At 27.4% G+C, this 24,262-nt stretch overlaps 2 protein-coding genes across 7 annotated transcripts; one reads left to right on the plus strand and one right to left on the minus strand.

The window, feature by feature from the left end:
• Nucleotides 1–322: 322 nt before the first annotated feature.
• LOC112600993 (probable cation-transporting ATPase 13A3) lies at nucleotides 323–19,079 on the plus strand. Of its 4 annotated transcripts, XM_025348379.1 has the most exons (15): nucleotides 323–714; nucleotides 820–1,290; nucleotides 7,376–7,467; nucleotides 12,376–12,543; nucleotides 12,618–12,694; nucleotides 12,875–12,981; nucleotides 13,045–13,602; nucleotides 14,683–15,188; nucleotides 15,253–15,564; nucleotides 15,638–16,195; nucleotides 16,269–16,381; nucleotides 16,450–16,622; nucleotides 17,048–17,879; nucleotides 17,946–18,124; nucleotides 18,220–19,079. In XM_025348379.1, the coding sequence occupies exons 2-15, from the start codon at nucleotides 1,137–1,139 to the stop codon at nucleotides 18,321–18,323; spliced, it is 3,933 nt and encodes a 1,310-aa protein (XP_025204164.1). In that variant the 5' UTR covers nucleotides 323–714; nucleotides 820–1,136; the 3' UTR covers nucleotides 18,324–19,079. The 4 variants fall into 4 exon arrangements, with proteins under 4 accessions (XP_025204164.1, XP_025204162.1, XP_025204165.1 ...); XM_025348377.1 differs by having other exon boundaries at nucleotides 323–1,290; XM_025348380.1 differs by lacking the exons at nucleotides 323–714; nucleotides 820–1,290 and adding an exon at nucleotides 7,165–7,243.
• A 917-nt stretch (nucleotides 19,080–19,996) lies between these two features.
• On the minus strand, nucleotides 19,997–24,179 carry LOC112600901 (phosphatidylinositol 4-kinase beta). 3 transcript variants are annotated; one of them, XM_025348230.1, is made up of 10 exons: nucleotides 23,956–24,179; nucleotides 23,719–23,870; nucleotides 23,053–23,232; nucleotides 22,779–22,984; nucleotides 22,574–22,691; nucleotides 22,265–22,503; nucleotides 22,061–22,155; nucleotides 21,764–21,991; nucleotides 20,503–21,424; nucleotides 20,239–20,426 (listed from the first exon to the last, which is right to left on the minus strand). In XM_025348230.1, exons 2-10 carry the CDS (start codon nucleotides 23,838–23,840, stop codon nucleotides 20,239–20,241), a joined length of 2,298 nt encoding a protein of 765 aa, XP_025204015.1. In that variant the 5' UTR covers nucleotides 23,841–23,870; nucleotides 23,956–24,179. The 3 variants fall into 3 exon arrangements, with proteins under 3 accessions (XP_025204016.1, XP_025204017.1, XP_025204015.1); XM_025348231.1 differs by lacking the exon at nucleotides 23,956–24,179 and having other exon boundaries at nucleotides 19,997–20,426; nucleotides 23,719–23,840; XM_025348232.1 differs by lacking the exons at nucleotides 23,719–23,870; nucleotides 23,956–24,179 and having other exon boundaries at nucleotides 19,997–20,426; nucleotides 22,779–23,000; nucleotides 23,053–23,144.
• Between the last annotated feature and the right edge of the window lie 83 nt (nucleotides 24,180–24,262).

Below are 24,262 nucleotides of genomic sequence, written 5' to 3' on the forward strand. Positions count from 1 at the left end.
ATATATTATAATTATTGCTCATATTAAAATATCATAAATCATAATAATTATAAATTAATACCAAAATTTAGGGATTAGTGTCGTTTTAAATATTGTAATTTATTATTAAACGGTGTTCCCCTCCGCCCACTGACACACTGGTAAGTTCAAATCAATAAATCCTTTTTATCGTCACGTTGTGGTTATCTAAACTTTAGTTCCACAATGCAATCGCCTACCGAATACCGATGTTCAGGAGTGGGGAGTTTAAAGCGGCGACAGATTGATAAGATTAGCGACGGCGTCTGCTGATAAGCGTTGCCGTGGCGCGAAGGGACAACGAGTAGATATTAATATTATTAATGTAATATTATTCATTATTATTAACGTTGCCGTCATAGTCGGTCGTCCGCGCATTGAATTGTGTCTAACAAAAACGAAACGGTACAGTTCTACAGTGTTCGTTCGGCATCGGCGGCGACTACAATTTTCTAACGTGGAAAATAAACATCGACATAGGTCGGTACTAGCGGTCTCTGACGGTAAGTCGGTAATCGTACGGCGTGCGCCTTTCCTATACTCGTGCAGTTGCCCGGCCATTCGCCCCACCTACGTCATTTTAGGTTCGTTCGTTCGTTTGTTCGCTCGTTCGTCACTCGTCTATTTCTTTTTTTTTTCGTTAAGGGTAAAGAACTTGCCATCCACGCTGTGACGCTGGAAAATCGTTTTAATTCGGTCAGTTTGCGAGGTCGAGAAGACGCGGTGTGCTCAATACACCAACCCGTCCATTTTATCTATTAATTTATTTATTAGCCATTTTTCATTTCTCCCTCATCACAGTCGCGTGTTCGGACGCAAGTTACACGGGGGACGTTCATACGGCAACATCTGTTTTCGCTGAAACACATTGCTCGACGTCTCATATCGACTACCTCCATCACCTCACCTGTACCCGGTGACCGTTGGGTCGTTGTCATTCGAATGTGTTACGGGATTCTTGCGGTCCTGTGACGTCTGACGCCGCTGCTGTGTTTACCCATCATGCTGAACATTCAAATCGACGATTGGATACGTGAACCCGCTGAAGACGTGAGATACAGCAGCAATTGCGGTGGAGCGACTGTCAGATCTTGGCGCAGCAAGTGCGATCCCGGTGAATGACGCCCCCCGTCTACAACTCTCAAGCGCCGCAAACGACCCAGGTGATAATGGCCGATCTCGTGGCCAGATTCAGCAAACTTGTGCGTTTGCACGGTGCTGGCCATAAAAAAGTTAACCATCAGGAAGATCCGGTCTGCACGCCTCTCCGTAGTAAGTGATTAACAATAATTTTTAGATAACATGTGTTTTGAGAACATTTTTCATATATACCCAACAATTTTCATATCTTCTTACCTAATTATAATAAAATATACCTATCTTTATCTTTTAATAATTTTTGGTATTAGATAAATAGTTTTTATGACAATTATTCCACCATTTCTCTTAGATAGCACCTACCAAAATATGTTTTATTTGTATGTAACCAACCATACAAAATAAAGGTTATGTATTCTAGTTCCAATTGAATTTTCATAAACATAATATATATCTCTTGAATTAAATTTTTTACTTAGGTAGGTAAAATCTATTTAAATTGTATGCAATTAACTGATTGTGGAATAAGAAGTATTATTTTTTATTTCATAAATCATTAAAAATAAATAAAGTGTTTTTGTTAATCAAATAAACTTGCTGTATTATGTACCTAGGTCTTTTTTAATTTTATCTATATTATCTATTTACAACTTATGGAACTTAAATGCAAATGAGCATTAGAGTCATTGCTATTTTTAACTCTAGGTATATTGTTTAATAATACCTACTAAATATTTATACAAGTATCTTCTAGATTTGTATTTTATACTGATTTATGTTCATAATATTTTTTATTTTAGTAGGTACTTGAGTGGACGTTATGTACTGCCTCAAACTTACTAGTATAATATATCAAATTTTTACATTTAGAAGAGAAAGTATTGTTTTGTTGTTATTAGAGTATATTAATATCACATTGAGGTAACCTATTATCAAATTTAATGATAAAAATATTATTTAGGACACATGAGCATAGCCATAGAGTGTATAGAGTATGCAATGGCAACCCCTAATAGCAGAAAATTAAAAAAAAAACTGCTTTGCAAATAATAAAAATACTAATAGGTACATGATATTTATATAGTAAAAGAACTGCATATATTTATGCTCTTCCTATGAAGAATAATTTATTGTAATTTTATTGTCAACAAGTTAGTTTGGTAGGTATTATTTCTATTATTATAAAGGTACATCGAAAAGTTGTCTTGTACGTTATCATTAATATATTATTATGTTCGGAAAATTTAATTAATTATTGTTATTATTACTTAGAGTAGATTCTCAATCAATATTTGATGGTTTGATATTGTTGCTGTATGCTTCTTAAAGAGAAACATTTTTAAATATTGTATGTTCATTTTTTATCTTAATTTATTGCTAGTAGATGCATTTACTTATAATAAAGATAGCAAATTATGAGAATTTTAAAATTTACAAAAACCATTCAATTTTAAAATTTTGTATAACTTGTATCAAAATTAAAATATATAAAAAAATAACATAACAGGTTTCTACCTGATCTACCTTGATAACCTACCTTAGATACTATTCTTAACTTTAAATTTTATTAGTTTGTCATCTTATTCATAATTTGTATAAAGGTGTATCTTTTTTTGACAATTACTTCTATAGTTCTATACTATGTTTCAGTCATACATATTTATAAGAAGCTATTTGTTTTCTTATGTTTTCTATTTATAAAAATCTAATGAAAAATATGAGATAAATTATTACTTATTTTCCTGGCATTTTATTTACAACTCTATGATTAATATTAAAAGGATGTCTATGCATTGTTTGTTTTTTCTTTCTGGTCCAATACATTCATGTAAAATCATCTTTTTTGTTTGTATTTTTAAATTATGTTAGAGTAAAATCACCTATTACAAAAATTGAAGAGAATAATACTTTTGAAGGTTTGACATATTGATTTATCTAAATATTGTCTCAATTTAATAATTTAATAACCATCTAAATTTATAAACATTTTTTTTTTTTTTTTTTAGTAAAATATAAAGTTGAATAATAATAAAATACAAAACTGATGTGTCAAACTGTCAAACATATTATTCTATTCATTTATTTTAATAATTAATTCTAAGAAAAGTTGAAAATTATAATGAACAATTTATTTAAATTATCTGAATAAGGTTTATCTATCGTACTAGTCAGAAAAAGGAAAGAAAATAGGCTGATATCCTTTTAAATTTAATTCTTAAAAAGTTGTTGTTTATTTGTTGACTTAAACATTAAGTGATATAGTATTAAATGTAATTATCTTTAACCTGATTGTATGTACAATAAATAATTTAAATGGTTTGTTTTGTTGTTTAATAAAAATAATTAAAGTGCTTATTAGTTATTACTGATTAGTATTTACATGATTCTTTTAACTACATTATAATAGTATAAATTAAATTATACATCATAAAACTATGTTAAATGATGTGATTTAATAATATTAATTATATAGGAATTTAAATTTTTTTATTTTTTCAAAAGTGGTTTGCTATTCTAATGTATTCTATTGGGTATTTTTTTGTAAGTAGTTTTTTATAGATAGTTATGTTTTTAAAATTTAATAACATATTTTATTTTCTTAATCATTTAGGTAGATACTTTATTAGTTAATAGTATTATTCATTGGTCAAAATTAGGCCGTACAAATCATTTCAATTATAAAATCAAATCGTCAAATTAAATAAACTATTAAATTTATTATTGTATACACAGTTTAGTATTGGTGTTTGTATTTCTCCTCCTTTTATTTGCATGAAAAAAAAATAAGTTTTTGAGTCCATAAATATTCAGACATTGCCTTTTTATTATTATTATTATATAAATTAGGTAGTTAAATAGTTTGCTGCTTTTTATATTTTGCATTACTAGCTTTTGCATGGTAATTTTTTTCTTATATGTTTTATTCTTATTTTATTGGATAGATAGCATAACTAATGTATTCATTTTTTTTGTTTTCAGTGTTTTAAATGTCTTAAAGTATTTATAAATGTAAAAAAAGAAAATGTTTGTGCAAATCTATTTTAAAATACTTTTTCAGTGATTGATTTATTTTTCCCTTATATGTATAGTACCAAAAAATTACTTGTGTATTAATATATAGATTGTTAAATTGCATAATTAAATTTAAATTACATTTATTCAATTTTCACTAAATTATATAAAATTAAATGCCTCAAGTTTGAAATTTTTGATTAGTAAGAACTAAGAACACACAAGTAGATTAGCTTAAAAATACTCCAAGACATAGTTTTTATCATAATAATTTGTTTTATATAAGAATTAATAACACTGAATAAATATTATTTTCTTGAGAATGTTAATATTACCGTTATGGTGCAATAAAAAATAAGTAATTTTTTTTTTTTATTAAGAAACTATAGTTATCATGTTAATTATATTCAGATAATTTTTGTAAAATAAGCAATTTTGTTGAAATTAGTAAATGGTGAGAGTAGCAGATTCAGTAAAAAACTCAGTAATGTCACTTATGGATTTTAAAAGTTATAGGAATTAATAGATAGGATCATAACTTACTAGTCATCTTGGAGGTAATTATGATAAGCCCACAGAAGTTGAGATAATTTTGCAAATTTAATGCATGTATAAATTGTGAAACACATGCATTAAATATGGTGTTTTTTCCTATAGTATTTATAAATTAATTTTAAAATATTTTTTATTGTTGTGCATTTACCTCATCTTTGAATTATGTTTACTATTTATGATTAGGTACATACATTTAATTTTATTGTATAGACATTTAATATTCGTTCATGTGTATAATATTATTTAATACTGCATGATACTCAGAATTTATAGCTATTAGACTGTATAAAATGTTTTAAGCCGACCAGTTTTAATTATATATATTGTACATATATAATGTATATAACTATATTATTTAGTAAACTTAATTTTATTTAGTACAATTTATTAGGTTTATAGGTGTACTTAAGGTGTTGTTTATAAATATTCAATTTTTGTTATAATTACTTATATTAAAATTAAAATCGTTTTTAATAATTAAAATTTTCATATCCACAGTTAGTAAAAATCTTGAGTATCGTAAGATTAAGTCAATTCGATTTTTTAAGATTATTTATACCTAGGCTTGCTTATTGACTTAAAACTTTTTTATTTTAATACTGGAACAAAAAAAAAAAAAAAAAAAAAATCGAAAAATTAGGATAGATTTATTTTAATTTTATTCTTCAATTGCCATGTATTCGTTTTATCTGTTTATTCGTTTATCTGTGAATGCCTTTTTTAGAATAATAGATACCTATTTTTAGTTTATAATAACTGAAATAAGGTACATATATTTTTGATTGTACATTAGGCAGGTATCGTCTAAAAATTGCATAAATTGTGCCTAATTTCGTTGTTGATGTTGTTGGATCATTTTCATCGTCAAATTAAGTATCTAGGAAAATTTTATAAATGGTTTTGAGTGTTTTAAAACAAAGTTTTTATTAAAATCAATGCCGATTGTTTAGGACAATAGAAATGTTTTCATAAAATAGATTATCTCATTGACTTTTTGATTTGGAGAAATGTAGACAGTAATGATTTCAATAACCTATTCGTTTTCCTTGTGCATTCAGCGATACACAATTCACCGGTCGAAGTTACTGTCTAGCCGAATAATTGTGATTAACCTTGCAGTCATTTCAACTGATAGAACGACGGTATGATCTTTGTCTCCTTCATTACAATAAATTGCAACTTTATCATCTTGAACATACAGGTTGTTTGTTTTTGACGATACACTTGAAATTGGGAATAATAATATTTTCGTCGCTATGTTGACATTAACGATACCTACTTAATTATTTGAATCTATGCTACAGTTAATTTTTTACAATATAAAATAAATAATTTTAATAATAAGCTACACTATTCGTTATCGAAGAGTTGAATGAGTTGTATGTTCAGATATATGACTGACATGATCAGTCAGTTAAGTGGCTTAATTTTTTTCTCAAATTCTCAGTTAAGAAGTTTCATTTTAAACAAATCAATTTTTACTAAAAATATTGGAGAAATAGTTGAGAATATGGTAATATATTAACTTTGTATTAAGCAGTTGCAACATTAACTTTTGTTTTATTAATCGATATCATGCGTAATGTAGCAACATTATTTATGGTTAAAAATAAGATAAATTAATTTAAATCAAAACACGTTATTATCTTGATAATAAATGTAAATATTAAAGAACTATCGGGCCAATGCATCGAAAATATCTTTTAGAAAACGTACTATTGAGGTATTTTTGCTCTAAATCAAACCTAAGAGTAGTAATAATAATATCGGATATATATATATATATATATATATTGCTAAATTAAACGGAAGACTGGTAGAGAAAACTAATGCTTATATGCTTCCTTTAGAGGACCGAGAACTTAAAAAAAGATTAAGTTTGTTATTTTCATTTAAAACAAAATATGTTGTAACAACATATTAATACATATAAATGCTCATTATTCGCTTTATAGTAAAAATTCTGGAAAAAACAATGTGAGAATTCAGACCTTTAAGTTTGATCATTGGTCAATTAATTTTTATGCTAAAGCTAATAATGCAAAATTAGTTCTACTTTCTACAAAACGCAATTTGTATGTGTTGAATGTTAGTAAAACTATGACAACACGTGCAGGCTTGGCATCTTCATAATAATTAATATTGTATATGTTTTTAAAATAAAAATGGTAAATAAATTTATTTAAAAAAAAATTGTTATTGTTCATGAAAATAATATATTTCGTCGAAATTTAAACTTTAAGTGCTGATAAAACAAGCTGATGAAGAAAACGCGTGTTTTATTATTATTTTGTTTTGTTTAATATTCTACATAAAGTATACTTTATGTGTTTTACGAGTTTTTAACAAGTATACTTCATTATGTATTCGTATCTCATAGGCGGTAGTTGTTTATACTACTAATGCAGTTCTTGTTTGGTAAGTAGTTTGACGGGGGAATCACTATCTCAATAAGGTTTAGTGGGAACATGATACTGATTTACTTCTCTTCAAATCACTTATCTACGTTGGTTAAATTGTTACTATTCTCAGGTTAAATAAATAATGTCAAACAATAACGGTATGTCAGAGAACTATATAATACATTGGATTTCAATCTATTATGTATAATTTACTTATTAATTATTATTAATTATATAATGTCTTTTATTTATGTAATATGTTTACTTGAACTGGATTTTAATTTTTTCAGGGCCAATTAAAGAAGATTCTAATTATAAAGATGATGATGTTGAAGACCCATCTGTTAATTATGTTGACATTATTGGTACTGAAGAACAATTGGTCAGTATTTCATTACAAATTAACCATATTATTAATAACAAAATTCCATTCTTACTAATTGAACATAATTAAGTACATAACAATAATTTTAGTTTTTTAATTCGTTTTCAATTTAAAATAAGTGGTTTTTTGATTCATAATTTATTCAGTCATCAATTATTATTTTACAACATATAGTATTATGATAATTAATCATTAATGTCATAAAGTAATCAATATTATTTCATAAGTTGGACATTTAATAAAAAATATTGACAATTTGTTTTTTTTCGTAAATTATTATAGGTATATCTAAATTATCTTACCTATAATAAAATATGTGTTTAGCTACTTAAATTTACTGTTATATTTAAGGAGCATTTATAAATATGTATTATGATCTATTTTTTATTTTTTTTTGAAAATATTTGTTAAAGACTAAAAGTTAGAATGCTGCGCATTAATTTAAGAACAATTTTAAATGGAATAGTGGAAATCTTTTCTAAAAGTGACAGTTGTATCTTTATACTCTTTTCAGAATATAAGAACGTATCTAGCGGCGAACGTAATACGGTTCGAACTTCGAATTTATGCGTGAATCCGTATATTGATAAACTTTATTGTGTTAAATAAATTATTTTGCACTCCTTCAATTAGTTTAAGGTTTGTGATACGTTATTACGTCAAAAATAATTTTACTTAATTAAAGGTATTTTTTTTTTCATTTATACATTTTATATGGATAGTTTTACGTTAATACAAGTGATAAACAAAAAAAAAAAAAAAAAATTATAAAAAAAGATTATATAATCAGCGATGATTGAATTAATATCTAAACAGGTTTGGTACCATAATCAGTTTTTGGGTATTATAAATACTTTCCGTATCGGTCCACTTTTACACATGTAAAATTATTTGTTATTGGTGCGTTCCCGAGAATTGTTGGTAAACTTGCTACCAGTCAGTAGAGTGGCTAATATACGAGTACTTGACAAATATTTACTAGTCATGAAATTTATAGCCGGCGGAGTTATTTATCGGTATAAAATCAACAAAATATATTCGGATACAACCGTTTGAACACTTCATTCGTAAATTAATCGACAATTTCATTGTTGGTGTACTTGCCATTTGACACTTGACAAATACAAGTCCCGAGAATTAGAAATGATTTCGGTTAACGTGGTATGAATAATTTACTTTGTGATGAATTGCAAATATATACTATTTAATTAGGGTTTTTGATTGGGAACTCGATCGATCAAATTCACGTAAAACTGTTGCCAGCAGTTGCAGGTAGAAATAAACATAATGATTATATTATATACCTGATAAGTACTTAAAAAATATACATCGATTATGCTATAAATTAATTGTAATAATACTTACACATAAATATTTCTACATTGATTGTTATTAAACTGTTAGAGAGACAAAGATAACAATTATGTCAAAAACGTCCTCTAACTTAAACCATTATTGATTGAAAAAATCTAAAATTAATGTTTCATATTGATTTAACGTGAATAATTATGATTAATTTTCCGAGAATGGGTATTGTGTACATATATATTATTATATACATGATTGTGCATTAAATATTATCTATTGAATTTTGCTTATAAATTGTAAAAATATTTATTTATTTTTTAATGATTATTTCTAATTTACTCTAATTCTTTCTTTTGAGATGTTCATATAACCAAATCATATTCATAGAGAGTAGACAATATGTTTATCGTAAGTCTAAACAATATTTTGCATTTCTACTTATTTTTATTTCTTTTGTTACATAGGTAGGATTAGTAGATTAGTAAATAATATAAAATAAGTATGCCACAGGATGTGGTCAATTTCATTAAATTAGAATTTAAAGCTTCAAGGTTTAGACATCCAATTGCAATAGACTGGCTTTAAAATATAATTGAAGGACTTTTATTTTGCAATGATTGTATTAACTGATAATTTTAATCTAACTCTAGAAAAATTAATATTCATTATATTATTTTTATTACATGTTTTTTTTATACATTTAATTAATTATTGAACCTATTACATTTTTAAGTGAAAAACATTTAATTTTTAATATCGTAAAAGTGTTAATTTTTCTTGTTGTCAAATGTTATTTCTTAGTTATTTTAAGAAAACACCCCCGCATGCATTGACGTTTCATCGTCGCATAAATGTACAACATTACTAATTCAAATTTAGCAGAACGGATATAGTATTGTTAGTTTTAACGTTAGAGTGATTTAACCAGTAATCAAACTTAAAGGTTAGAAAATTATGCGTTTGCTCAAGTTTGTATACTATATTTCAATTTTTTAAGTAAATTTTAAAACATTATAATTTAAAAATCACTTAATGAAAAAATCAACATACAAACTATGTTAGGTTTGTTTTTTCCTTTAATTTATTTTCGAAAATCTTTTAAATTAAATCTAATAACACAAAATTGGTTGTGCCTAATAAAAATATTCTATGTAGTACATTTATAAGATTAAGACGATTCTACATTAAAATTTTCCTGAACAAGTATCTCAAAACCTAATTACCTAAAAAAATACCTCGAAGTTAAAATATTCCATGACAAAATATAATCACAATAAAAATGCAAAAAAATAATAATTAGCATATTTTTAATTATGTAAATAAGTTATTGAGCAATAAAATTCTATGTAAATAATTTCGATTTAAAATTATATTTATATAATATTATATTGTATGTATACCAAATTATTTTAAATTTTTTAAAAAAAATTGTATTATTTTTTAAAGGTTCATACTATAAAGTAAAAAAGTTAGCTTGTAGTAGGCACACGTTCAGGCACCTTTTTCCCATTGGGCGCTTTGGGCACGTGCTCAGGGCCCCGCAATTGTTGGGGCCCCCTAATTCTTATCAGATCACCAACCAATCGATATTTATTACCTTTTTTTTTTTTAACATCTAATTGGATATTTACAATCTGTAAAAATAGTTTACAATAAGCATATGGTTGCGTCAGGAAAAAAAATGGGCTTGAATGCTTGAGACAATGTTGCAAATAATTTGCAAAAATCTATTACGAAGACGTTAATGAGGCAGAGTTGGAAATATAATGTCTGCATTTAAAAGAATACTTGAAACATGTTTATAGTGAAAATATACTAGGAATATATCATCTTTTGAAGAAAAATAAAATTGAAGACACATTTCCAAATGTAGAAATTGCATTAAGAATATTTTGAAGTATGATGGTAACTAACTGCAGTGGAGAACGCTCTTTTTCCAAATTTAAAAGAATTAAAAATGAATTAAGAAGTACAATACTACAAGAAAGATTGAACAGTTTGTCATTGATGTCAATAGAATGTGATATGCTTAAAAACATAGACTTCAAAGAAGTAATTAACGATTTTTCCAATCTTAAATCTAGAAAGGTGCTTCTTCAATAAAAATAGAATTTAAAAAAATTACCGATTATATTTAAGTTAATATTATACTAAGTTTTTAAATTTAATGTAAAATAAAAAAAAAAAATCATTTATAGTTAAATTAATCTAAACTTTTTCTTATCTACCACCTCCTTATTTACCTGTTTTTATAAAATAGTATTCTGTCTAAGTTGTAAAGGCCCCATTATACCATTGCCCAGAGCCTCAAAAAGGTTAAAGACGGCCCTGCACACGTTACCATTGAAAAAATAATGATTAATATAAGTACGTAACTTAGATAAAGTGCAATTATTGTACTTACAATCATAACTTTTAAAATATAGGTTAAAGTTTTGAATTAGTATTTACGCAGGATATTATTTTGTGGTGAAATATTTTGGTATTAGGATTTTTTTACCGAAATACTTTGATGTGTCATCGACGACTGGAGTTGCTCAACGAAATATTTTTCATGTTCGTCTTTCAAATTATTTTGGACATACCTGAAACACATTTTTAATTATTAATTATATCAATAATATTTCAAAGAAATTCAAATATTCTGATCAGGTTTTTGTTGTGAAAATGTTTTTTGGCGTTATCTTATTATGCGTCAATGCATTTAAAATTAGTGTAACCTAATTATTTGTGTTTGTTATCCGATAATAAATTCAGAGTATTTGGCATTTAATATTATAAAAATATTATTCTATTTGTGTTTTTTTTGCGTCTTAGATTTTGTGTTATTCTGTGGTAAGAATAATGTTAAATTTTATTATTTACTTAATTATTTATACGTATTTATTTTTATATTGCTAACAGTTGTAATAATTATGGATTATAATTATTTCCAATACAATATAGGTATTCTATTCAATATTGCAATTAAAAAAAAAAAACAAATTACTATGTGATGCGAGTGAATTATTTAAATTTTTAAATTATTTCAGACTTGAATGCACTCGAAAAAAAGTTTATCTTAAAAATAATGAGATCGCTACAGCAAGGTTAAACTATAAAGGATAACTGATAATAATATTTTATGCATAAAAAAATAGATAGGCAATCGAACATTGATGAAACTTCAAAAAGATTACATTCAATAGACACTTGACGAAAATGAAAGCGGATAAATAAGAATATTTTTGAGGACACTAATAAATTATATGGTCTCTAAAAAACAATTCCCAGTACAGTTAGCTTAACCCCTGATAGCACTTGCTTATATTTTTCGACATATGATTTTTAATTCGTTTTAAATGTCACAAATATTGATCTTGTAGATTTTTCAGTAAATCATAAAATTAAGCCTTTAAATGATGTATTACTTATTTTTAGAAAATGTTACCCGATATTTTTAGTGTTTTTTTTTTTTGATTCAAACAATTGTCAATAGAAAAATATACATTCTAAAATATAATATGAAATAATATACATTGCTTTGCCTATAATCTATAGACTATAGATATATTGTAATTATTGTATTATACAACATATATATATTCATTTTCATAGGAATTACATGGCTACCGGCAACACATGGGATATACAATTATGTCATGGGTAGTGACATTTATAACATGTGGTGCTCTTCGTTTAATTTTTTACTGGTGGCCAACGTTAATGTTGTTTTCAACTCATATGAAATGTTCATTGCAATCTGCCGAAAAAATTTTAGTGGTGGTATGTTAATGTTGTGTTTTTTTTTAAATGTATGACATCAATAATTCTTACAATATTTTATATTTTCATTGTAGGAAACATATAAAAAAGATCACAAAAGTAAACATGTAGCTGAAATAGAAATCATCAATTCCTCCTCTCTATTGCCAAGGTAAGTGGTTTATTTAGTTTTTATACTCCAGTGCGATCAAGGAGAGGATTCCTCGAGGACCAATAGGGCTCTCCTTATCGCTTGACGTAATAATTGTGGGCCTATTGTTTGTTGCCTATCCAGTTAGTGCAAGACGATTATACTGTTACCAATGTGTCTATCCGTATTGTGTTCAAACAGCGAAGCATGCCGCGTGAATGGCTGGGACAGACAGGCGTACTTTGAACTCAAATCACTTGGCGATTCAGCAAAACTGCCAGTACGAACACCAAGTGGAATTTTCAAAGGTATAAAAAAAATAATTAAGGTTTTTAATTAATAATTGTTTTAAACTATTATTATTATTTTAGACCTAGATGAGATAAGACGATTCGACTTCAAGAAGTACAGATTCATTTGGGATGTGGACAACAAGGAGTTCTATTTGTTGACTGGAATCGACTGTGGTATAGATACCCACGAGTTGCACGAACAAAGGGGAATATCTGCTCGAGATCAATATCTTCGTCGGGCTGTTTATGGGCCAAACCTCATTGATGTACCATTGCAGACTATTTGGTCATTGATTTTCACTGAAGTTCTTAATCCGTTTTATGTATTTGAAATATTTTCATTTATTCTTTGGTACCTTGACGATTATTTATCATATGCCTCAGCTATATTTGTTATGTCATTAGTCAGTATTATTACTGCTGTAATACAAACACGAAGGAATCAAAAGAACCTTAGGAGTACAGTGCATTCTAGTGATGTTGCTAATGTACTACGAGAGAATAACGTAATTACAGTTCCTACTGAATTGTTAGTCCCAGGGGATGTTTTGGTTATCCCTAGTCATGGCTGTGTTATGCACTGTGATGCAGTTCTTCTCACAGGGCATTGTATTGTCAATGAAAGTATGCTTACAGGTCAGTTAATATTATATTCTAAATTTTAATTATGAATAAATTTTACTTTATAGACTAGAATATTGGATTATATGTAATTTTACCACCAATTCTTAAAGTATTTGATTTTGTATAATTTTATATAGTATACATTATTTGACATGTATCTTTTGATATAAAAATAAATATTTAATGCATGACAAAAGTCAATTTTATTATATTTTAATCGTTTAAATTAAAATTATTTATTCATTTTATTATAAATATTATGTAATACATACAACAAAATATGTAGGTATGTTAGATACAGTACAAATTTAAATTTTGTATATGTGTCCTCACTTTTTTCCATGTATTAGGATTTTTGCTCTCATATGCTATGATATATGCTACTAATGAGAGAAGAAGAATGTAGTACATGGTAAAAATTGAGAGGTTCTTTGTGGGATATACGTATCACGGTGTTACTGACATATATAAACATTTTGTATGGTTATACATACATTTTAATGTTTAACAGTTTTTAAAAATCAAAATTAAAATGATTTAAATATATTAGAAATTAAAACTAAACACTGATGTTTAAGTTCTAGATATATTACAATTTAATAATTATGTGAGAACTCTTTGTGAATCTAGAGTGATTTGCTATGTGCACATTTTTATCATATAATTTAATTATAATTTTCAGATTTAATATACATATAAAATCTACTATAGTAGTTTTCAGCAAAAGTGGCCCTCTACAGTGGCGCAACTAGTAATGCTATTTTATAAAAACAGTGGTTCTCCACATTGGCACTTAAATTATAGCATTTAATTAATTATATAATATAAAAATGAGCAATTATTTTAAATATGTGTACTATTGGAGAGTAAAATATTATTTGAGTTATTAAAAAGTTTTAACTTTTATTGGTAGTCACTTATTTAAAGTATAATGTTTTCTAATGTTTAGAAAACTTATATTTCAGTGTTTTAGTAAATGTGTTATAAATTACAGACTATATAATTTTTAGATCTAAAATAAGTGATAAACAAATTATAATTTATTTAAAACTAAATTAATAAACAATAAAATATTTTAAATTTTATTTTAAGGTGAAAGTGTTCCTGTGACCAAAACAACAATCCCTGGAAATGCAGACTTAAAGTATGACATTAAAGAACATGCTCGTCACACATTATACTGTGGAACATCTGTTATTCAAACTCGTTATTATGGCGAGGGACGTGTGTGTGCTGTTGTGGTACGTACAGGCTTCCATACTAGTAAAGGTTCTTTGGTACGTTCAATATTGTACCCAGCACCAGTTGATTTTGAATTCGAACGAGATAGTTATAAGTTCATCCAAGTACTGGCAGGTATTGCTGCTGTTGGATTTTTGTATACTGTGTTTATCAAAGTGTCTCGAGGACATTCTCTTGATTCAATATTGAAGAAAGCTTTTGATCTAATCACAGTTGTAGTCCCTCCTGCATTACCTGCTGCTATGACTGTCGGACAAATGTATGCACAAATGAGATTGAAAAATCATCATATATATTGCATTAGTCCAAGATCTATAAATGTGGCAGGGTCAATTAATTGTGTTTGTTTTGATAAAGTGAGTAAATATTAAAGTTATTAATTGATTTTCAAGTGTATTATAGCTTAAATTATGATAACAGACTGGTACACTGACTGAAGATGGTTTAGATATGTGGGGTATAGTGCCTGTGACAACATCAAAATTTCTACCTTGCTATAGGAATGTGAGTTCAATGTCATCAGATCATTTGCTCATGTCAGCTATGGTTACATGCCATTCTATTACGTCCATCGATGGAAAGTTGTCTGGTGATCCTTTAGATTTGAAGATGTTTGAATCAACTGGATGGTTACTCGAAGAACCTGAGACTAGTGAAGACAGCCAATTTGATTTGGTTATGCCAGTTGTTGTTCGACCACCAAACAAAAACACATTTACTACTATCGAACAAGTACAACTATTCATTTTATATTTGTAAATCTAATGTTATACATCTTTCTATTTATGTAAAATCTGTTTTATAGATTGGACAAGAAATTGGTATTATTCGTCAATTTCCATTTAGCTCTAGTTTGCAGTGCATGAGTGTTATAGCCAAACATCTGTCTTCTAATTTGACACATGTGTATACCAAAGGAGCTCCTGAAAAAATTTTAAGCCTCTGTAATCCCAGTTCAATTCCATCAGACTTCGATCGAGTATTACAACAATTCACCAAACAAGGATATCGGGTGATTGCTGCGGGTTATAGAGCATTAAAGAATAATTTAAGCTATGTTAAGACACAAAGATTAACGAGAGAACAAGCAGAATGTGACTTAACACTTTTAGGACTGATAATATTAGAAAATAGGTTAAAGCCAGAAAGTGCTGGTGTTTTAGACACATTACGGTCTGCGAGTATTAGAATTATAATGGTTACAGGAGATAATATGCTAACAGCTCTTAGTGTTGCAAGAGATTGTGGTATTGTGTTAAAAACAGAAGATGTTATTACAGTGCACGGAGTTACAGTCCCCCCTTATTTGTATTTCACAGCAGCTGATATGACTGTTAACCAAACAATCAGCTCAAATTCAGTTGTAAGTTCTAATTTATTGTAATTTTTATATTTAATTTTAATTAATAATTATTTTGTTGAAATGATTATTATAGAAGTTAAGCACTATTATGTCACCCAATTCTGGTAATAGTGTAAATTTAAATATGGATTTATTAGAAGCTGGATTATTAAGTCCTTTAAGCACTGCTGCTAATACACCAATCAAGTATGTTTAACGCCTTTTAGCATAAAACATTTTATTGATTTAATATTAATATTAATTATTTTTATCAGATGTTCTCAGAGGTATACATTTGCATTGACTGGAAAAACGTGGTCATTGCTTAGACAATATTGTCCAGAACTCATACCAAAAATTATTACCAGAGCATCTGTATTTTCACGTATGAGTCCAGATCAAAAACAACAACTTGTTCAAGAGTTGCAGGGAATTGGTTATTATGTTGGTGAGTAAATTTAGTCCAGTGAATATAAATTAAATTGGTTTGTTAAAACCTTAATAGGAAAATATTTTTATAGTATTAAAACATTTAAACAGCTTTTAAATTGTATGCTGTTGTAGATTATCAATTATTATTATAAAATGTAATTATTACATTATAATAAATTTAAATTAGAAGATTCATTATTTAAAATATAATTTTTAAAAGAAAAATCTACATATTAAATTTTAAAATAATAATATATTATAGGTTATATAAACTAATATTATTCAACAATTTAACTTATATCAAAGATAAAATTTTTTTTGTTATCTATTACTTTAAAAATTGTTATTTTCATTTAAATTTGTAAAAATTTTGTTTTATTTTATATTTTTGCTTTTTACTTATTTCTAATTAATTATTAATATTAATGTTTAAAATTATAGCTATGTGTGGTGATGGTGCAAATGACTGTGGAGCTTTGAAAGCAGCACACACTGGTATATCGCTTAGTGAAGCAGAATCATCTGTTGCCAGTCCGTTTACGTCACGGAAAGCATCTGTTGAATGTGTTGTGAGAGTAATTCGTGAAGGTCGTGCTGCTCTAGTTACCTCAGTTGGTATATTCAAATTTATGGCAGGATATTCACTGGTACAATTTGTATCAGTTATCATGCTATACTCCATTGACAACAATTTATCAGACTACCAATATTTGTACATTGATTTATTCCTCATATCACTCTTTGCATTTTCTATAAGTCGTACGCCAGCATATGAAGGACCCTTGGTCAAGCAGAGGCCTGAGACATCGCTTGTCTCTGCCTTGCCATTGACTTCACTCATTGGACAACTAGTAATATCTATTACAATTCAGTTAATTAGCTTCATAGCCATTCGATATAATGACTGGTTTGTGCCATTTGATTATAAAGAAGACGCACCATTAGAAAGCTTTGAGAATTATGCAGTATTTAGTGTATCAGCGTTACAGTATATAATTTTAGCCCTAGTTTTCAACAAGGGACCACCATACAGACAGGGTTTACAATCAAACTGGTTTTTGTCCATCATATCAGTAATCATAGTAGCATTTACCGTTTATTTATTTATCTCGCCTATTGAATTTTTAAGATCCAAATTTGAACTCAAATTACCTCCAGAAAATTCCTCTTTCTTTTATGTAGTTTTAATGTTAGGATTAATAAATTTAGTTCTGGCGGTATTTCATGAAAAAATACTTTGTGATCGCATGCTTGTCAAATTTTTGAGTTCTCGGTAAGATGATATTAACCTTTTTTTATGTTCCTAATATTATCAATTTTAATAATCAAAACTTTTTAGCTGTTATAAGAGTAAAAGTTGGACGAGTTCTTATGCTGGAATTGAACATGAGCTTCAAAAAATGCCTGATTGGCCTCCATTGAGTAACGATCGTTTTAGTTCATCCTCGTCATCACCATTTTCATATACATCGCCTGAACAGCTGTCACCTACCGTCCGTTCAACAGTACAACAAAATGGTATTGTTTAGCCATTGATAATAATTTTTTTTATTCAAAATCAGTGATTTTTAGCCTTTTTTACATTATTTTTATGAATGTTTTTAAAATTTTAGGAACGGCTAGTAATGGTGTGAATTTATCGTTACACCGTCGCTTTCATTCAGAAAGTGAAGAATCCAATTATGCTACTCCTGCTGGTAGTTTACAACATATATGACAAAATAGTTGTTGTTTTAACAATATGTTTGTACTTAAAATAGTAGTTACCTGTAGATTTTTCTTTTTATTGCCAGTATAGTTTATTTTATATAGAATATGTATAAAAATTACAAATTTATCTTACAATCTTAATTTGTCTTTTACGTCCCTTATTATATATATATACGAGTACTTTATATATGAATAAAAGAATAAAACTGAGGTCAAAAATATTTAAGAAATATTGTTTTCTGCGTAATAATTATTGATTACTGCGTTCGTATACATTAGTGTTAATGGTGTCTTAATGCTATTAATTGTTGTATTATTTTTGTTTAACCAAAGGTTAATCATCAGTATTTATATTTTTAAATGATAATTTGATAATGATTGTTTTTTTTTCTCAATGAAACTAATGACCTTTAATTAAATCTCTTAAGAAAAAATATTATTTTGTAAACAAATACAATTAATTAGTTATAAAAATTGGATGGATGTCATAAAAACAGTGCAGTATTGTTGGATTATTGAATTAAATGTATTTGTAATTGTATTTTTTTTTTTTTTTTTTGTTAATAAATTATTTTAACATTAATTGAACGTCTGTAATATTTTCATATTTATTTAAATAATTTGTTCTCTCACATTTGATTTATATGGTCAAGTGATTTCATCAATTTTAGTTCTGAGTATGTCTTACTCTAAATGGCCCAAACCCTAGTATGTTGATTGTCTTATTAACGCATAATATAACAAATTTTTGTTGTTAACTAAATTATTGATAATGATTGATCTAATATCACATTTAAAGTTAAGAACGTCATCTGTGTCTCTTCACTTTTTTTCAAATATTTTAATTTATAGTGAATTATGAGCTAACTCATTTAAAAAAATAATTGTAAACATCCAACGAGAAAACAATTTTAACAAATGATTTTAAATCAAGTTTACTCCAACGCTTAAACTAATAACATTAAATTATAACTCTTAAAAAGTAAATGTTGTCTTGTTAAGAACAAATAAGAAGACAACACACTTGACTACAACTTCATTTTCTTAACACTTATACAAAATTTCAATGCTTTGAAAACCTAAGTATAAAGAATGAGAGGAATTGGTAAAACACTTAATGAATCGCTTGGGTAGTAAGTATCATAACAGGAATATAACATGTTATTATTTTAAGTTACGTTTTTGTGGTCTTTGAGTCAGTGCCGTTGTAAAAAATACTTTTCATGATATAATTTGAAATAAATATTTATTCATATGTCACAACAGCATTAGTTTCAAGTATGTCATTATATAGGTGCACTAAAATATGTTATTCTTAATGTATATTTTTTTGAAGTGTTCAACTTAAAGAGCTCTAGGTAATAGGTTATAAGTGTTATAATACAATTCATTTTTCTTATGAGCCGTTCATAGTAAAGAAATACAAGGTTAATAGCAATATCATTATTTTCTTGAAAATTAAACATTAACAGTTAAGGAACATGCCCATTTTTGCTAGAAACATGAAACAGATAGCACACACTCTTTTATGGAAAGAATTTTACTGTTTTAATAGACATTTAATCAATAATTTTTCATTTATTTGTTTAAAAAAAAATATAATTTACAAATTAATTACAATTTGTTATAACATAATGATATATTACAAATACAGTGTTTGTGTGTATGTATATACAAAGGAATTTGTTAACTTACAATAAATTTGATATTTTTTCTTAGGATAAAGAATAAAGGAATTTTTTAACATTAATATTAGGTAACATTGACAGTATTTCATTGACCAGGTTAAGTGAGCAAAACATTTATCATTTTCATCCAATAAAAAATCATACTTGGAAGTAGCATTTGCCAATTATGTAAATACTATGTAGGAGACTTTGAACATATTGTCTTGTGTATTCCAAGTAACAAATAGTTAACAATCACAGTATGCCATTTGTGTAATATTGAAAACCGTCATACAACTTGGTCGTGATTGAATGCAACGATGACTCAACCATGTTATCAACAAGCGATATCAGTTGAGATTCTGTAAGATTTAAATGGAAACGACATTTCAAAGATCCTATTACAGCTGTTGCTCCAGCTCTAAAACAAGGTAATTGTGAATCTGTAAAACAAAATTATAACTTAAGTAAAATTGTTTGACATTTGATCAGTCTTTAGCTAATAAAAATATTTCATACTAGCAGACTGCATGATTTGGACAACAGACAACACTCGATCCATGTGTTTACGTGAAGCAATTAAACCACGAAGTATTAGTAGTTTGAAGTATTTGAAACCATCAGAATCAAGTCCACCCATTACATCAACCATTTCCGAAGTTAATTTAAAGGGTGAACTTTCAAATCCCAAATTTTTAGGGGACGCAGATAATATGAATCCAAAATCAATATGTATAAGATTACCCTGATTATCAAGAAGTATATTTCCATTGTGTCTGTCTTTTACTTGGATCAAATAACAAACAAGCGAATAGGCAGCACAGCTTTCGATAAAATTTTTTCGTGCTTTTGCCAAAGTATTTTCTTTAAATTCCTCTTCAAAGTATACAGATAATGAATTTTTATTTTGTTTTTTGATCTGATGCAAAGATATAGTATTTAATACTGGTTCTATTAAACCCGCATCATTTGATAAACATAAAATTTTATATGGAAAAACTTTTAATGGTACTAATTCTGACATCCATATACTGTGCAACGTTAGTAATAATTGAGAGGCGAGAAGTTCTTGTCTTAAATCATCACCTGTTTTTACAATAACTGGCAATAGTTTCCAGTTGGCTAGACCACCATATGGAGATGCTTCCCTAACACGTTTTTCTTTCTCTGACCAAAGTTCTTTAAGTGCAGCAGCAGAAGGGTCTTCAGGATCAGTAGGTGAAGAACTTTTAATATCAGTAGAAACTGTGAGGCGACGTCTTATGTCACCAGCTACAATAAACATGTTCTGATTATTTATTTCTGGTTTAGGGTCTTGGGACTCACATCGAGTGAGATTTTCTTCACTACGGGTTTGACGAAGATTCGATACTCGAGTAGTCAAAGGAGACCTTTCAGCATCTTCTACTTCTGCTACTTCCACATAAATAATAAATGGAGCCTAAACATAAATTAATAATTTTATTTAATATGTTATGTTAAGAAATATAACTACCAGTATTTTTAAGTTTCCCAATTTTAAACCTATGTTATAAAATTAGAGTTAGTAAAAAAATGATCATATTATTTTAAGAAAATAGCAAAAGAATAAACTTAGTTGTGATAAATGTAGTGAATACAAAAACTCATTATGAATATATTATTGGAAAAATATAAAATCTAACAAAATATTTTATTATTTAAGATTTTGTAACTAAACTTAATTATAATTAAAACTTTAGTAAATTATTCTGATTATCAGTGAAATATTAAACAAATATCAAACACAGTAACAATTTACCTTGTCTTTAGAGTTCAAAACAGCTGCTGCACGAGGAGGAATTGACAAAATATGATGGTTACAGTTGTATAATGGTATCCAAACTTTAGCAGGTAAATTCTTATTAATTAAACTTAATTGGCTATATAGATAAGTAGTTCTTGCTTCTCTAGTTGGTTGTTTTGCCAAATCTCTTCCAAGTGTTGTTAAACATTTGATAAATTCTATTTCAGAACACATTCTTGGAGCCTATAGAATATTTGAAAAGTATTAATATTTGCAATACTATTTTAAATATACATTTTTTGTTCAACTTACACCACAATGACACTCAGTTATTTGTTCAGTGCAGCTGCATTTATTATCAAATGCCATACCAGAACTTAAGTCTCCTAAAAAACTTCGTTCTCGCACTAAATATTAATAAATAATAATTAAAAATAAACCTGTTGTATAAAAGCTAAAAATAATAAATAGTAGTTTTAAATTGTAAATGAAGTATACTGTATAATAAAATATTACCTATTTGAATTCCATTTAAATTGACCATTGAGCTGTCAGATCTAGACCGACAATGAGTCTTTTTTGTTAATAGGTTAAATGAATCTAAAGTGGTTAGTTCACTTGGTCCTTGTTTGTAATGCTCGTTAAGAATTGTACTGATTAATTGACCACTGTGAGATTTTGATTCAGCATTTAAATCATGAAAGGCATTTAATAACCATGCACACTTTATAGAAAAATCACAAGATTTACGACACCTAAAATTGTTATTAATTAATTAATTAGCATTTATGGTATCATTTTAATAATTGATAAATTTTAACATACCTATGTACCAAATACGGATCTATAGCTTCTGCAATATCATCCATTTGTATGTACATACTAATAAGTTGTGGCAAGAAAAAATCAACTGAATTGTCGTCAAAACTAAATAATTTATCACCTAAAAATTAATTTAAATCATTACCACTATAAACATATTATACTAGAATAAATCTATAATTTTACTTAAATAAGACAAGTATATTACCTATATACCGTTGGACACCAGGCTCTTTTGAATTAAAAAGGTACATAATGGCCATTGGCATATCAAACAGCTTGGACTCTATCAGTCTGAGCAGAAAGCTTTTAGAAACTTTGTCGAATGTCTGAGCATCGTAACTTCCCTGTTTTGAAGGACTGGGTTCTGAACAGCTAAGACTTTCTCTACTGCAGCTGCTCGTCATCTCTGAGCTATAATAATTTATAACTATATGACAAATTATTATTTGTTTTAGCTTTAACATGAACACAATAATTACCTTCCGATGCCTGAATCGTCTGAATGGATATTTGGGTCAGACATTGGTGCACATATTGGTTCAGAACACTCAGGACTTGGTATCACATCTACTTCTGGTATTTTAGTAAGCACAGAATCCAAACTACGGTTTCGGTGGTGTGATGGATGATTTATTGGTGGTAATACAATACCCATTGACCTTTATATTTAATAAAATGCATATAAATTGGAAAAAACTTCAACTAAAATCATTCATTTAGATATTTTATTTTGCAATATTTCTGAAATAGTTACACGAGTGTTATAGAATATTATGTAACCTAACTCTATCGTCAAATACCAAATTGTGGTTTCAAATTTGTAATTTATAATATAATTGAGCTTTTCTTAACATTTAATTAAATAAAAATACTAAAACTTTAAAATTTATTGGATTATACCTTAAATACAACTGTGTGTATATAGAAACTAAACTGTAAAATATTTTGAATAGTTAATAATTAACTATTCAATTTTTAAAATATTATCAACAGTTTTTAAAAATTATGAAAAGAAAATTTAACATATAATGAAATAGATATTAGTTTTATTTTTAAACCAGATAACACAATACAAATACGACCAACTAGAGGGTAAAAACTAATGTTATTAAAGCCTTAAGGTAATTAAACTAGTAACATCATACCGAAAGTCAAGGCTAAGGTTCCTTTGGTGGTTGCTATTTCTGTGTTTGCTAAATTCCGGACGACCATGTACAGGTGTTACAGAAGTAGTAACAGCTACTTTTGTTGTTGCGTTTTCGTACATTACGTTTATTTATATTTATTTGAGTCAATTCTAAAACAGAATTAAACGCAATATAATAATAATTTATGAAAATTATTGAATGGCGTAAACCAGAGAACGTTATAGCAACAATTACTTTCAGATTGGTGTCAGAGTCCATTACAAGGCCGAGGCAAAAAATTCGTAGTGGGTTTCAAGTTACATCAGTGAACAGTTTGTCAAATGGTGTTCAACATAGTATTAAGATCTTAAATATATATATATATATATATATATGTTTGTATTTACATTTAGCATATATTTGTTGTCGATCTTATGGAAAACGTCAATATTGTTTAAGTTAAAAAATTTCAAAAATGCCAAGTACACAGAAAAAAGGGCGTTTTTGGACATAACAAATGTTTGAGGTTAGAATGGTTAACCGAAAGCTGATGTTATCTGTT

This window comes from Melanaphis sacchari, unplaced genomic scaffold (assembly GCF_002803265.2).
Source record: "Melanaphis sacchari strain LSU unplaced genomic scaffold, SCAv2.0 Contig73_pilon_pilon, whole genome shotgun sequence".
Taxonomy (NCBI): domain Eukaryota; kingdom Metazoa; phylum Arthropoda; class Insecta; order Hemiptera; family Aphididae; genus Melanaphis; species Melanaphis sacchari.

Coding starts and splice junctions, on each gene's coding strand:
- LOC112600993 (XM_025348377.1), top strand. CDS start 1,137: ATGACGCCCCCCGTCTACAACTCTCAAGCGCCGCAAACGACCCAGGTG. Junction 15,565..15,637: donor CATTTACTACTATCGAACAA/GTACAACTATTC, acceptor TCTGTTTTATAG/ATTGGACAAGAAATTGGTAT. Junction 16,196..16,268: donor CAATCAGCTCAAATTCAGTT/GTAAGTTCTAAT, acceptor TGATTATTATAG/AAGTTAAGCACTATTATGTC.
- LOC112600901 (XM_025348231.1), bottom strand. CDS start 23,840: ATGTACGAAAACGCAACAACAAAAGTAGCTGTTACTACTTCTGTAACA. Junction 23,233..23,718: donor AACCTTAGCCTTGACTTTCG/GTATGATGTTAC, acceptor TTAAATATAAAG/GTCAATGGGTATTGTATTAC. Junction 22,504..22,573: donor GATCCGTATTTGGTACATAG/GTATGTTAAAAT, acceptor TAACAATTTTAG/GTGTCGTAAATCTTGTGATT.